The sequence below is a fragment of the Dermochelys coriacea genome, chromosome 2 (assembly GCF_009764565.3).
Source record: "Dermochelys coriacea isolate rDerCor1 chromosome 2, rDerCor1.pri.v4, whole genome shotgun sequence".
Lineage (NCBI taxonomy): Eukaryota > Metazoa > Chordata > Testudines > Dermochelyidae > Dermochelys > Dermochelys coriacea.
This window is the reverse complement of record NC_050069.1, coordinates 171,635,256-171,648,988: the sequence shown is the minus strand read 5'-3', so window position 1 is coordinate 171,648,988 and position 13,733 is coordinate 171,635,256. Positions and strand designations below refer to the sequence as shown.

At 41.7% G+C, this 13,733-nt stretch overlaps 1 protein-coding gene across 3 annotated transcripts in view; it reads left to right on the top strand.

The window, feature by feature from the left end:
- The window catches only part of RAMP3 (receptor activity modifying protein 3), a 99,209-nt gene that overhangs the window by 36,827 nt on the left and 48,649 nt on the right, over positions 1–13,733 (top strand). For all 3 annotated transcript variants that reach the window (XM_043508674.1, XM_038393402.2, XM_043508675.1), the window contains exon 3: positions 2,387–2,519. In XM_043508674.1, the coding sequence (XP_043364609.1) occupies positions 2,387–2,519 (133 nt within the window). The remainder of the gene's footprint in view (positions 1–2,386; positions 2,520–13,733) is intronic.

The window sequence follows — 13,733 nt, the reverse complement described above, 5'->3', positions numbered from 1 at the left end:
GGAACCCATGTTTACCTGACTCTAAGCTATATGCATTCTATTACAGATGGATCCATGATCAAAGTCCCAACAATTGCAGACTCCAATACCCATGCCATTCTCATTTAGTAATGTTCCTGTCTGACACAGCATCTAAGACTGTAAAACAGGGTTGTTTTTTTAATTGAAAAAGCACCTGGACTTGGTGGTAAAACATCCTTGGTGACAGGACCAGATTGTTAACATTTGCTGTTGTTATAGCAAATGTTAACTGAAATAACTTTTAGGTGAAAGAGATGAAAAATCCAAACAAGTGGCAACCTTAAAGAAGCTCTTGGTTAAGTAGCAGTAAAGAGTTTTTCCACAGAGGAAAGCAGGACTGCAGATTCTCTGAAATCATAGACAATGCATCTCTCTGGAGCAAGATGGCAAGTTCTTCCTAGCACTGACAGGAGCCCATTCCTGAAATGTAACTCAAAAATAAAGAGAAAGCAAAGGTTTCCTCCCCTTCCTGTGTTGTAAACTGGGTCCAAATAATAGTTCTCCTTTTCCTGGCTGCAGAGGGAAAAAGGCACAAGTGTGAAAGTCTTCCACTTCCTGATCTACAGATCAGATCCAAATAAAAATCCTCTTTTCTGCGGTGTAAGTAGGACAACACAATCTCTTCTCAGGACTGTGACTTCTGACTTTCCTCCAACAACTGGCTAGCCCTTTCCTTGGCTTCTTTCATACAAATAAACAGGGTCCTGTTGCACAAGTCCTACCTGCGTCCACGTGCCAGTCACATAGGGCTCTCTCTGTCTGATTCCATGCTCCTGCAGAACTGTCGGCCTTGGCTCTTACTGGGTAGCCCCAGCCAATCTGCCTTCCAGGCCTCCTGGGACCTTGACAGCTAGTAAACCCCTGTCTTCAGTCAGAGACTTGTCTAATGCTCTGAAGGTCTTGGCATTCCAAACTCCTGAGATTCTACAGGGTGGAAGTGCTCTCATACATAATAGCCTATTTACAAATCATAGTCCTAAACAGTGCCAGCCCAAAGGTATTTTAGAGCTAGCCAAAAGTGTAAGCCCAGGTTAACTATTTTCTTTTCTGCATCGCTATGTGCTTATAACACCTGTGCCAACTAATGCTAGCCAATCCCTCTAAGCCAGTCCCACGAAGAAAAGAGTCTTCTACCCCACCCTAGATCTGCTTCTACCCAGTCTTTTATTGGTGACAATTGATTTTAAAGTCCTTTGTAGATGAGATGTGCAAACATTCCTGGTGTTAAAAATATTATTTTATAGCTACAGCAAAACAGTTAGTTTAATGTGTTAAAGCTTGCCAAATGCTTTCCTAATCTATACTCTGACCCAAAGCAAATCTATGTGGTCAATCACTCCAATTTGTCTTAACTAATAAGGCTTAGAAATACTATACGATTGTAAATGCGACAGGATAGTTCCCTCGATGCTCGGCTCCTAAAGACGATGCAATATATGGTAACGTGGCTCAGTTGGCTACCTCTAGCCCAGAAGGACATGCATGAGTTCAAATCCCACACCAGGATTTAGGCTCACATTCCATGATGTTACTGCACTTAGTTATTATTTATTACTTTTTGTATTTAATTATTCCAATGATTCTACACAAGTGGGTGGGGAAGGGAGTGTATTGCACTATTTAGAGTTGTTGTATTTCCAGATGTGGCTTTACTGTCCATCTCTAGCAGCAGCTGGAAACTGCAGCTCTCATGGTACTTTTCCAAGACCCGAATCCAAGTGTCATGGACAAAATTCTTCCTCTCAGTAAAAAAAAAAGTTTCTAATTCTTTTGGTTTTGTGAATTAACATAAGCATAGTCACTGCTGCCTTTGTCTGCCAGTCACTGTAGTTCTAATCTATTCCTTAATAAAATAGTTTGATATATCTAGAGTTTAAAGGCTTGAAATATAAAAACATTTTCTATTTTAACTGTAATATCTATTGCATTATAAATAAACTAAGAAGGATTTTTTTTGGATAAAGCATAGGACTTTTAGCCAGAACACCTGGATTCTATTCCTGGTTCTAGCACAGACTTTTTATGTGACCTGAGGCAATTCATAATGCTCTAAATTCAGTTGTAGTATAAGTGGTTCCCAATTCCCATTGACTTCAATGGGAACTACAACATCTTACACCAGATCTGAATTTGGTCCTAAATTTCTTTGTGCCCATTTTCCTCATTTACAAAATGGAATAAATAACAACCCGAAGTGGTGGTATGTGACGTTAAATTCATCAATGTCTGTAAAGTCCTCTGAGGTGCTTGAATAGAAGGGGTGAAACCTTTGTAAGTGCAAAGAGTTGTGCAGAAAATAATTCCACATTCATGTTCCTACTATCTTCAGTGTTTTGGGATTAAAGTACTATCTGACTTGTTCTAGGTGCACGTCAAAAAATGATAGTCTGCAATGAATCGCTCATGTTAGAAAAGTTGCCCAGATGCGGAAAATCCTTTGAAGAGATGATGAAGAAAGTGGACTCTAAAAAATGGTGCAACCTAACGGAATTTATCACGTAAGTTTCATGCTTTTGTCTTTATTATTTATCACTTAAAGGTGTCAACCTTTCAAAAAGTCAATTGCATCAAGTGTCAGGAACATCTCTATAATTACCAAGGATGTGGTGATTCCCCACTAGAATCAATTTGGACACCAGTTTTTTTTATTTTGTTGGATTCAAACTCACAAATATGGAGCCAAATCCTGCAAAATTTGATGGGAATATGGAGGCAAAACTTGTATTGAAGTCAAAAGAAAATATTAATCACACTTTTTAAAGTTAATTGGAGTTCTGCCTGAGTAAAAACGACTGGATTTGGCTCTTTTTTATTGCAGCAACAAAGAAATATGAAGAATGGCTACATAAACTGGCAGCTCCATACCATTCTCATCTGCTTCAATCCACCTCACACCACTCCTTCTGGTTATCTGAGATTTATATTCAGCACTTAATGGATACATTATCTAGTACCTGCTGAAAGCAGATGTACCACATCTTTAATATTTATAAATTACTTATGTTCCAGATAAAGTTTCTAACACTGAAACCCATGTACTTGATTTTCTATTGCATAGGGCTAAACTGTGGCTACCCTGCTCCAGGAGCAGCCCAGGAAATTGATTGGACACAGATTTACAATCTACCTTATAGTTTCTCCCTGCTCATGGTGTGTGTGTGTGTGTGTGTGTGTGTGTGTGTGTGTGTGTGTGTGTGTGTAAACATAGCCCGCACCAGCTATGTGATGAGGGTTGTGAGTGTGCGAAGATGGCTTAAAGCCACACGAAGGTAAAATGAGGCACCATCTCTGACTTGAAGAGCACCTACTCTAAAATATATTAATAGAGGTTAATCAATAGGCTGCTTGTTGTTGATATTGATTTAACATATGTCAACTGTCTTACTGTATCTATAGCAAATCCAGAGTTCAACACATTTAAGGCAAATGTTCTCTAAATCCAGAGTTTTCTCATTTAAGTTACTAATGCAAGGTGTATTTTCAAATACAGCTACTCCATTCTCCTTATTGACAGCAATATTTCATGCTGTCATTTGTTTGTGTAGCCCCTGCCCCAAGGTGGGGCTCAAGCCTTCTTCCTGGTGCCTGCTGCTAGGTGTGGCTTCTACCCTGTTGGGTCCTGGGTTTGTTTTCCTATGCCTGGTGTCTCTACCCAGTGTGACCCGTCACTGTGCCTGAGATACGGGGTGATGTCCTTTGGAAGTAGGTATGTTCGTGTAATGTTGAACATGGTTTTCAGAAGTGCTGGCTATCCACAAAGCCAATTGAAATGGATGGGAACTGTCAGGGTTCAGCACCTCTGAAAATCAGGTTCAGGTGAACTAGTTCCAGCAAAGTAAGAATTAAACAGGAATGAACATTTTCCCCCAGGTCTGAGATCAGGTTAAATTTCCCCTTACTCTGGCTTTCTGGCCACTTATGGTAGCATATTCTCTTCTCAAATGGTCTCTGATTCACTCCCCCATCCTATGACAAGTCATCTGTGGGGCTTGGAGAGACCGGAGTGGTTCTTTCCCCTGCCTCTTTGGTCACCAGTAGATAAGCTATCTGAAATGCAGCTTCTCTTCTGTGTCCTACAGCGGCAGCTTGCCAAGTGACACTTTGGGGCTTCCCGGGCATTTGTATCCTGACCCACACTGAAACCTCAAAGTGAGTTAAAATGTCACTTGATCTGGCAGCCAGGGGTGGCTCTACCAATTTTGCCGCCCCAAGCAGTCGCTGCCGAATTGCCACCGCGGGACACGTACTGCCACCTCATTCTCAGTGCCACCCCAAGCACCTGCTTGGAAAGCTGGTGCCTGGAGCCGGCCCTGCTTGCAGCATATTAACCACCTATCTACCATCTTCTGTTAGTCCTTGCCTTTGCACGCACAGGGTCATTCTAAAGATCACTTTTTAAAATACATACATTCCTTCAACTCTTAGGGCATGGGTGAAATCACTGGGGGGGAGGGGTAAGAGGGAACATGCCTCTCCCACTCAACTTCTTATGCTCTTGTTTATGTCCCAGAAGTGTGTAGAATTAATGCATTCCACTGCTGGCTCCAACCAGTTTTTTCTAATGTAGTTGCTCTCCTGTTCTAAGACCAAATCCATATAGTTGGACTGGGCATTGGGGACATGTGTGGGAGGTGGGTGGAGCAGGAAGAGGAATCGACTTGTTCCAGGTTGTGGAATGACTGCAAAAGGGCTCCATGGAGCCTACTCCCATCAAGTACCTGGAGTAGCCTGCACAGCCCTATGTGATCCCTTTTCAGCAGCAAGAGAGATCAACAAAGCAGCAGAGCTTCTGGCGCCACTCCTCCCCTCTATGTATGTCCTACCCACACATTCTCCTAGGGCGAGGTAGAGCATCACTCTAAACTGGGCTATATGGTATGCAAGGGGGTTGCACACTCCCTGTACCATTCACTTAGTCCACAGCCGCCACCTACTTTCCCCTCAGTGCAGCAGAATCTCTCACTGGTTTTGCTGTTGTGGAACCTTGGTAGTGATGGAGGCGTGGGCTGGGTTTCTCACTTAATGAAGAAACTTGTTTCTCTAACCCCAGAGGTCCATACGTGTTGTATTTGGAGGGTTATATTTGATACACGTTAGCAGTGTGACCAGCATTGCCAACTGTATGTCCAATTATCCCTAAACTATGTTGACACTTGAAAATGATGGATCTGTATAGCTTTCTTCTCTAGGACTAGGCAGTAGATATGCTTTCATGGAGGAGCTGAGAGCCTGGTGAGTTCTGATGAGTTGTTGTTTGACTTCCCTATACTCTCTCCATCCCCTTCCAACTCTCAACTTTTTATACTATGAATATAAAACTAAATGCTTTGTGCCCAGGCTAAAAATAAGCTTTCATTCTATGACAACTGCACAGTTGGATGGCTGCACTATATTTTCTGCTCATCTGAAAGATTTAAAAACAGGAAAAAGGAAGAGAAAAATAAAGGAATAAGAATTCCACTGAGTTGGCATTTATTTTGAAAAATGGTGAGGATGTGAAACTCTTTAAGTGCTCTTTTGCCTGAGGAAGCCAAACCTGTGGAAGCTGTGAAATAGGAAGCCTTCTCAGTGGAAAGGCAGAGGGCAATAAGTTGCTTGTAAGGCATATAGAAGAAACTGTGATTTGAATTTAGTTGTCCTTCCGCCATTAAATAGGCAGGAAGAAAAGTATCTTAAATATACAGAGGAATCCTTGTCTCCTTCCAAGGCAAGTTTGGGAGAATGTATCTTTATGGTGTAACCTTGGGTATGTCCTTGAGATTTCAGATTCTGTCATACGGACAAGTGTTGAAAAGATATGATACTGGGCAGTCTGACACATTGGGGATCTTGGTCTCTTCTTGTTCCCATCACTATAATGGGAAGTTAGCTTAGTTTGCCGCGATCACAGTATAGGTATCATTGTTATGGATTAGTGTATTTTGCAACTTTGAGCATAAACCTTCAAGTTCTGGAGGTTGAGCATTGCCATTAATATAGCTAATGCACTTTTGCAAGGAAGTATCTGTTTTGATTTATATCTTAATTGCACAATTTCTAATTAAGGTCTCTTCTGAACTGAGATATTGCAGAGATGTTTAGCACTTTGCAGTAATACCCATTTTATTATAAAGGTATACTGGCATGCTACAAAAAGCAACAAATTAAGGGTGAATTCATGCACTTGGTGGATCTATTTCCTTCTCTAACATTTTCCTCTCCCTACATGGGTAGCAATCTCATTGACACCCCCAAGGGAGAAATGTATGTATGCAAAAAACATAGTGTTGGAATCAAGATCCTGACATATTTTTGTAAAAAGGAATTTAAAATAAGCTGTGGAGCAATAATTTAACATTTTAACTCAGACAGGTCATTTTTTCATCTTGAAAGAGACACTGTCATTCTGCCCTTCCCCCCAACGGTATGATCTGCATTATAACTATGTTATGATCTGCAGGGGAAAATAAACTACTTTGAATCAGATTCTGATAACCTCATGTTGACTAATATCTTAAATTAATGGGACTACTTGCAGAACTCAATACTATTCAACATGAATAAAGGGATCAGAATCTGGCACTGTTTATGCAGGATCAACAGGCGTCCTTTGCTGACTTTGCTAGAGCTGTTAAAATATTTCTGAGAGAGATTTTAGAAGGCACCAAGGAGACTCAGGCTTCCAATTCTCATTAACTTTCAGTAGGCATTGGGTGTTTAATTGCCATAGAAAACCTCTTCTCCTATCACACCATATATCTTTCCAATATCAGATCAATTATGTTTGTGTACAAAGATTAATTTTGTCTGACAAGCCACCCTTGCTGAACGGCTATATTCATTTTACCTGAATATACAACACAGTGGGAGAAAAGTATCAATCTTTTCCAATGTAAAATGATACAATATGCAGGGAGGAATTATACTGTAAAAAAAACTTTCTAAGAAAGAATTTCAAATATGAGCAACAGAAAGACAAAGGGGGAAAACTCTTTAAAAACGTATTGGATGGATAAAATATTTATTGGCAATTTCTGGTGAAGACTGCATGCTCTCCTTAAAGCAAATTCAGTGTCAGCTTTAGCAATTTAACCTGTAGTCAGAGGAATTACACGATGCTTTGACCTCACTTCATAGGGTATGAAAAAAACCACCATGAGCTATAAATTAAATGTTGTCCCCTCTCTAGCTCATCAGACAGAAAAGCCTTGGATGATGAGAAAGTTATGATAGTCAATTTTTTATTTGGAGTGAAGATACATAGGATAAACTTGTGAAGAAATGTCATTTTTGGTGATGGTTTCTTTTAGCTCAAATGTTTTGCTGATAAGCCTGCAATATATACTGAAGCCTGATTTCAGATCTCCTCTCTAATGGTAAAAATGAGTCATGGCACAGCAATCAATGGAATGAAACTAATGTAAATCCAATGTCAGAGGAGACTTTTTTTTTTTTTTGGTAGGCATGTTGAAAAGGGTAGAGCAATTGCTGCATTGCACATTACATAACAACAAACCTTTGCTGGTAAGAATGGCCCCGAGCTTGCAAAATTTGGATCCCTATCAAAAGTTTGAAGGTGTTTGTATCTGGGGTTCTGATTTTGGCCCACCTTTGTTGGATTGTGAAGTAATTTTGTGTCTTCATGGTAAATAGTTATGCACAGTGTTGTGACAAGGTGACATAGCACTTATTACATTTACTGTTCGTCCAAAATGTCACAAAGCAGATTAGAGTGGCTTTAATTTGCTTTGTCTTAATTATGATCCTAAGTCTTCTGTTAACCTCTAATATTTGGCTGCTTCACTTACAGTAAGCTTTACTTTTAACCTCCAATCTGACTTTGTCTTAGAAAGAAAGAAAAACATTATTGTCAACTGGTTTTAAATATACAACTTGCTTGACAGATGCTTTGAGAGAGATTTGACCAAAAATAGTGAATGGTTTTGTAATAAAAAACACACCTTGACAAGTTTAATAATCAGTTTGTTTTCCTGTGTATCCTTGTAGATATAGTAACTGTCACTTACATAACCTTTTAACTCCTAGCAGATAACCAGCTAGTCTGAACTCTTCTGTTGACCTCCTTTTGAAACTGAGCAATAACAACAACTGTATAGCATTGCAATACATAGAGTAACAGTTTAACACAAAGCTGGGGTTTTTGCACCATCTACTGATTGAAGTATTAGCTGTACTAATCATCACAACTTGCACTGCTAGACAGAATCTCTTCACTGATGGATTGTGTTATGGTGACCACAAGTCCCTTAGAACACTCAATGCTCCTGACTTGTAGAGTCGACTGTAACCTAAAATAGAACTAGATATTCAATTTGTGGAGGGCATTTGACATATTATGAATATGATTTTTATATTGTATTTTTCCTATTTGATTTTGTACTAATTTATATTTGATGTACAAAATCAATTGTAAATGTACATGCGATGAGTCTGTAAATAGTATGCATATACATCTATGTATGTACACATAAAATTTTCTGGAGGTAGGAATGTATACTACATATTCTAGAATACCCATTGGTATTTACAGGGTAATATTTGACTTAAAATATATTTTTATTTAGAGACATTTAGATTACATTAGATAATATAGTGGGGGAGGGCAAGATGAAACTGAAGCCATCAGGGATCTGAGCATGTCCACCTGGGTTTGTTTTAAGTCTGTTAATTTTTTTTGTTTTCTGTTATAAATATACTTTGAAAGACACATGATATTTAACTATAGATCTTTTTGTGTAGCTGACACTCTTAGATGCTCAACTGAAGGCATAAATTCATTAAAAACTAACCAGTACCTAATATATATAAATATAGACCATATTCTAGAGATGTGGTTTTACAGTATCAACAGGGAAATATGTATCTTTAGTATAAGGTTATATATCTTAATATATCTTTTAAAACTTTGTCATGAATTATCAAAGCCCTGGTCTACACTACGAGTTTAGGGTCGAATTTAGCAGCATTAGGTCGATTTAACCCTGCACCTGTCCATACGACCAAGCCTGTTTTGTTGACTTAAAGGGCTCTTAAAATCAATTTCTGTACTCTTCCGCAGCGAGGGGGTTAGTGCTAAATTCTACCTCGCTGGGTAAATTTGGGGTAGCGTGGATGCAATTTGACGGGATTGGCCTCCGGGCGCTATCCCAGAGTGCTCCATTGTGACTGCTCTGGACAGCATTCTCAACTCAGATGCACTGGCCAGGTAGACAGGAAAAGCGCTGGGAACTTCTGAATTTCATTTCCTGTTTGGCCAGCGTGGCGAGCTGATCAGCACAGGTGACCACGGAGTCCCAGAATCGCAAAAGAGTGCCAGCATGGACTGAACGGGAGGTACTGGATCTGATTGCTGTATGGGGAGAAGAATCCATGCAGGCAAAACACTGTTCCAAAAGACGAAATGCCAATATATTTGCCAAAATCTCCAAGGGCATTTTGGACAGAGGCTACAACAGGGACACACAGCAGTGCCACGTGAAAGTTAAGGAGCTGAGGGAAGCCTACCAAAAAACAAAGGATGCAAATGGTCACTCCAGGTCAGAGCCCCAGACATGCTGCTTCTTTGATGAGCTGCATACAATTCTAGGCGGGGCCACTACCACTACCCCACCCCTGTCCGTGGACACCTGCAAGCAGGGAGTCTCATGCAACAGGGATGAGGATTTTGTGGATGAGGAAGGTGAGGAGGAGGAGGCGGCTAAGGATAGTGCACAGCAGGCAAGCGGAGAATCCCTTCTCCCCGACAGCCAGGAACTTTCATCACCCTGGAGCCAATACCCTCCCAAGGCTGGCTCCCGGACCATGAAGCCGGAGAAGGCACCTTTGGTGAGTGTACCTTTGTAAATATAATACAGGGTTTAAAAGTAAGGGTGTTTAATGCTTAATTTGCCCTGAAGACTTGGGATGTATTTGCGGCCAGTATAGCTACTGGAAAAGACTGTTAATGTGTCTGGGTATGGAGCGGAAATCCTCCAGGGACATCTCCATGAAGCTCTCCTGGAGGTACTCTAAAAGCCTTGGCCACGCAGTGGGGGGAGGCCCGTTCATGCTGAGCTGTTCGCATTTGGCTGAGAGGGATCTTCCCTGATACTAGCCATGCGGTGGTGGTGGTGGTGGAGGTGGGGGGTGTGTGAAGCACATGTGCTATGTAATGTGAATCGCTTGATTCAGTGTGAAATAGTCTTCCCTTTGTTCTCTAAAATGTATCTTTTTAAATACTACTCTCCCTTTTTTCCTCCCACAGCTGCAAACGTTTATATGCTCCCCCTATCATCTCCGTCCCAGAGGCTAGCGCAGATTAGAAGGTGAAAAAAAGGCACTCATGATGACATGTCCTCAGAGCTCATGCAGTCCTCCCGCACTGAAAGAGCTCAGCAGAATGCATGGAGGCAAACAATGGCAGAGTCCAGGAAAGCGTTAAATGAACGCAATGAGAGGAGGGAGGAGCACGCTGAGAGGAGGCAGGATGCAATGCTGAGCCTAATGGGGGAGCAAACTGACATGCTAAGGTGTCTAGTGGAACTGCAGGAAAGGCAGGAGGAGCACAGACTGCTGATGCAGCCCCTGCCCTCCTCTCCAAGTTCCATATCCTTTTCACCCAGACACCCAAGAATGTGGGGTGGGAAGGCTACAGGCACCCAGCCACTCCACCCCAGAGGATTGCCCAAGCAACAGAAGGCTGGCATTCAATAAGTTTTGAAATGTAGTGGGGCCTTGTCCTTCCCTCCTCCCCTCATCCACCACCCCACCCGATGCTCCCTCCTCACGCACCCCTCCTGGGCTACCTTGCGAGTTTTCCCCCTATTTGTGTGATGAATTAATAAAGAATGCATGATTTTGAAACAATAATGACTTTATTGCCTCTGAAAGCGGTGATCGAAGGGGGAGGTCAGTTGGCTTATAGGGAAGTAGAGTCAACCAAGGGGGCAGGTTTTCATCAAGGAGAAACAAACAGAACTGTCACACCGTAGCCTGGCCAATCATGAAACTGGTTTTCAAAGCTTCTCTGATGCGCAGGGCACCCAGCTGTGCTCTTCTAATCGCCCCGGTGTCTGGCCGTGCGTAATCGGCTACCAGGCGATTTGCCTCAACCTCCCTCCCCGCCATAAACGTCTCCCCCTTACTCTCATAGAGATTGTGGAACACACAGCAAGCAACAATAACAATGGGAATATTGGTTTTGCTGAGGTCTAACCTAGTCAGTAAACTGTGCCACCGAGCTTTTAAACATCCATATGTACATTCTACCACCATTCTGCACTTGCTGAGACTATAGTTGAACTGCTCCTTACTACTGTCCAGGGTGCTGGTGTACGGCTTCATGAATCATGGCATTAAGGAGTAGTCTGGGTCCCCAAGGGTAACTATAAGCATTTCAACATCCCCAATGGTAATTTTCTGGTCTGGGAAGTAAGTTCCTTCCTGCAGCTGTTCAAACAGACCAGAGTTCCTGAAGATGCGAGCGTCATGCACCTTTCCTGGCCATCCCATGTTGATGTCAGTGAAATGTCCCTTGTGATCCACCAGTGCTTGCAGCACCATTGAAAAGTACCGCTTGCGGTTTACATACTGGCTGCCAAGGTGGTCTGGTCCCAAGATAGGGATATGTGTTCCGTCTATCACCCCACCGCAGTTAAGGAACCCCATATCAGCAAAGCCATCCACTATGACCTCCACATTTCCCAGAGTTGCTACCCTTGATAGCAGCAGCTCAGTGATTGTGTTGGCTACTTGGATCACAGCAGCCCCCACATTAGATTTGCCCACTCCAAATTGATTCCTGACTGACTGGCAGCTGTCTGGCGTTGCAAGCTTTCAGAGAGCTATTGCCACTCGTTTCTCAACTGTGAGGACTCTTCTCATCTTGGTATTCTTGCACTTCAGGGCAGGGAAAAGCAAGTCAAAGTTCTATGAAAGTGCCCTTACGCATGCAAAAGTTTCGCAGCCACTGGGAATTGTCCCAGACCCGCAACACTATGCGGTCCCACCAGTCTGTGCTTGTTTCCGGACCCAGAATCGGCATTCCACAGCATGAACCTACCCCATTACCACCATGATGTCCAAATTGCCAGGGCCCGTGCTTTGAGAGAAGTCTCTGTCCATGTCCTCATCACTATCATGATCGTGCTGTTGTTGCCTCTTCGCCTGCTTTTGCAAGTTCTGCACATACTGCAGGATAATGTGTGAGGTGTTTACAATGCTCACTACAGTAATCTGCAGGAGAGGAGAGTTGCAGTGGAAACGGTGGATGACGACAGTTAGCAGTCGTACTGCACCATCTGCTGACAGCAGTATGGCATCTGCATGGAAAAAGGGCGTCAAATGATTGTCTGCTGTTGCTTTCATGGAGGGAGGGGCGACTGATGACATGTACCCAAACCACCTGTGACAATGTTTTCGTTCCATCAGGTATTGGGAGCTCAACCCAGAATTTCAATGGGCAGCAGAGACTGTGGGAACTGTGGTACCCACAATGCAATGCTCTGGAAGTCGACACTAGCCACGGTACTGTGGATGCACTCTGCCAACTTAATGTGTTTAGTGTCGACACACACAATCGACTGTATAAAATTGCTTCTTAAAAATCGACTTCTATAAATTCGACCTAATTTTGAAGTGTAGACATACCATAAGAGTATACTCCTGGAATGTGAGGGAACTTTTAATCAACCTTCCAAAAGAATTAAAATCCTGAGATACCTCAATTAAAAAAAGTGTCAAGTAGCTTTATTGCAGGAAACTGATCTAGTAGAAATAGATACCCACATAATCAAGAAGAGGTGGGTAGGTGTTGAGTATCATTTATCACTGAATTCTAAGAGCAGAGGAATATCCATCTAAATTCATAAAATCATAACTTTTCAATGTATACAGTTTTGGTCTGAACCTGAAGGAAGCTATGTTCTTCTTGAAGATGGTTTCAACTTAAAAAAGTTAATTTGAGGAAGCATTAACAATCCAAGTGGAGGTAATACTGAATTTTTCAAAGACACTGCAGACATTCTTTCTAACAAAAAAGACATTCCTGTAATAATGGGAGGCAACTGGAATACTACACTAGAAAGATATCTGGACTATCCAATTACATGAGACCCACCTCTCAAAGCACAATAGGCCAGTCATCACTATTAATGAATTAACTTGAATTAAAAAGTATCTGGAGACTGAGACACCCCAAGGAGCATGACTATATATATTTCTCTGCAGTACATTCATCTTAATCCAGAATTGACTTTTTTCTTGTGTCTTCAGAACTGATTCCAGCATGTCTAGAAGCCGCTATTGATAATATATTAATTTCAGATCATGTTCCAATTGTACTTAGCATCAATGCTGGTTACATATCATTAAAATGTTCTAGGTGAAAGCTGTTACAAAATGATGCAAAGTTTTGTTCCATAGTTCATTCAGTCACCTCTAATTTTGTACAAGAAAATAAGCACTCAGTTACCTCAGATACCCTCCTTTGGGAAACTCTGAAAGCTACTGTAAGGGGTGAATGCATAAAGTATACTTCCCAAAAAAAGAGAGAGACTCAAGTTACTAGACTCTTAGGACAATGAAATAGATAAGTTGCAGAGATAGGTTTTCATTATTTGGTTTAGTCTTAGGCTATGTTCTGTAATCAACGCCAAATATAAATATAATGAATGCTTTTCCAGCCATGTCGAATTTGCACTCAGTGGGGTCAAACAAAGATATTATGAATGGGG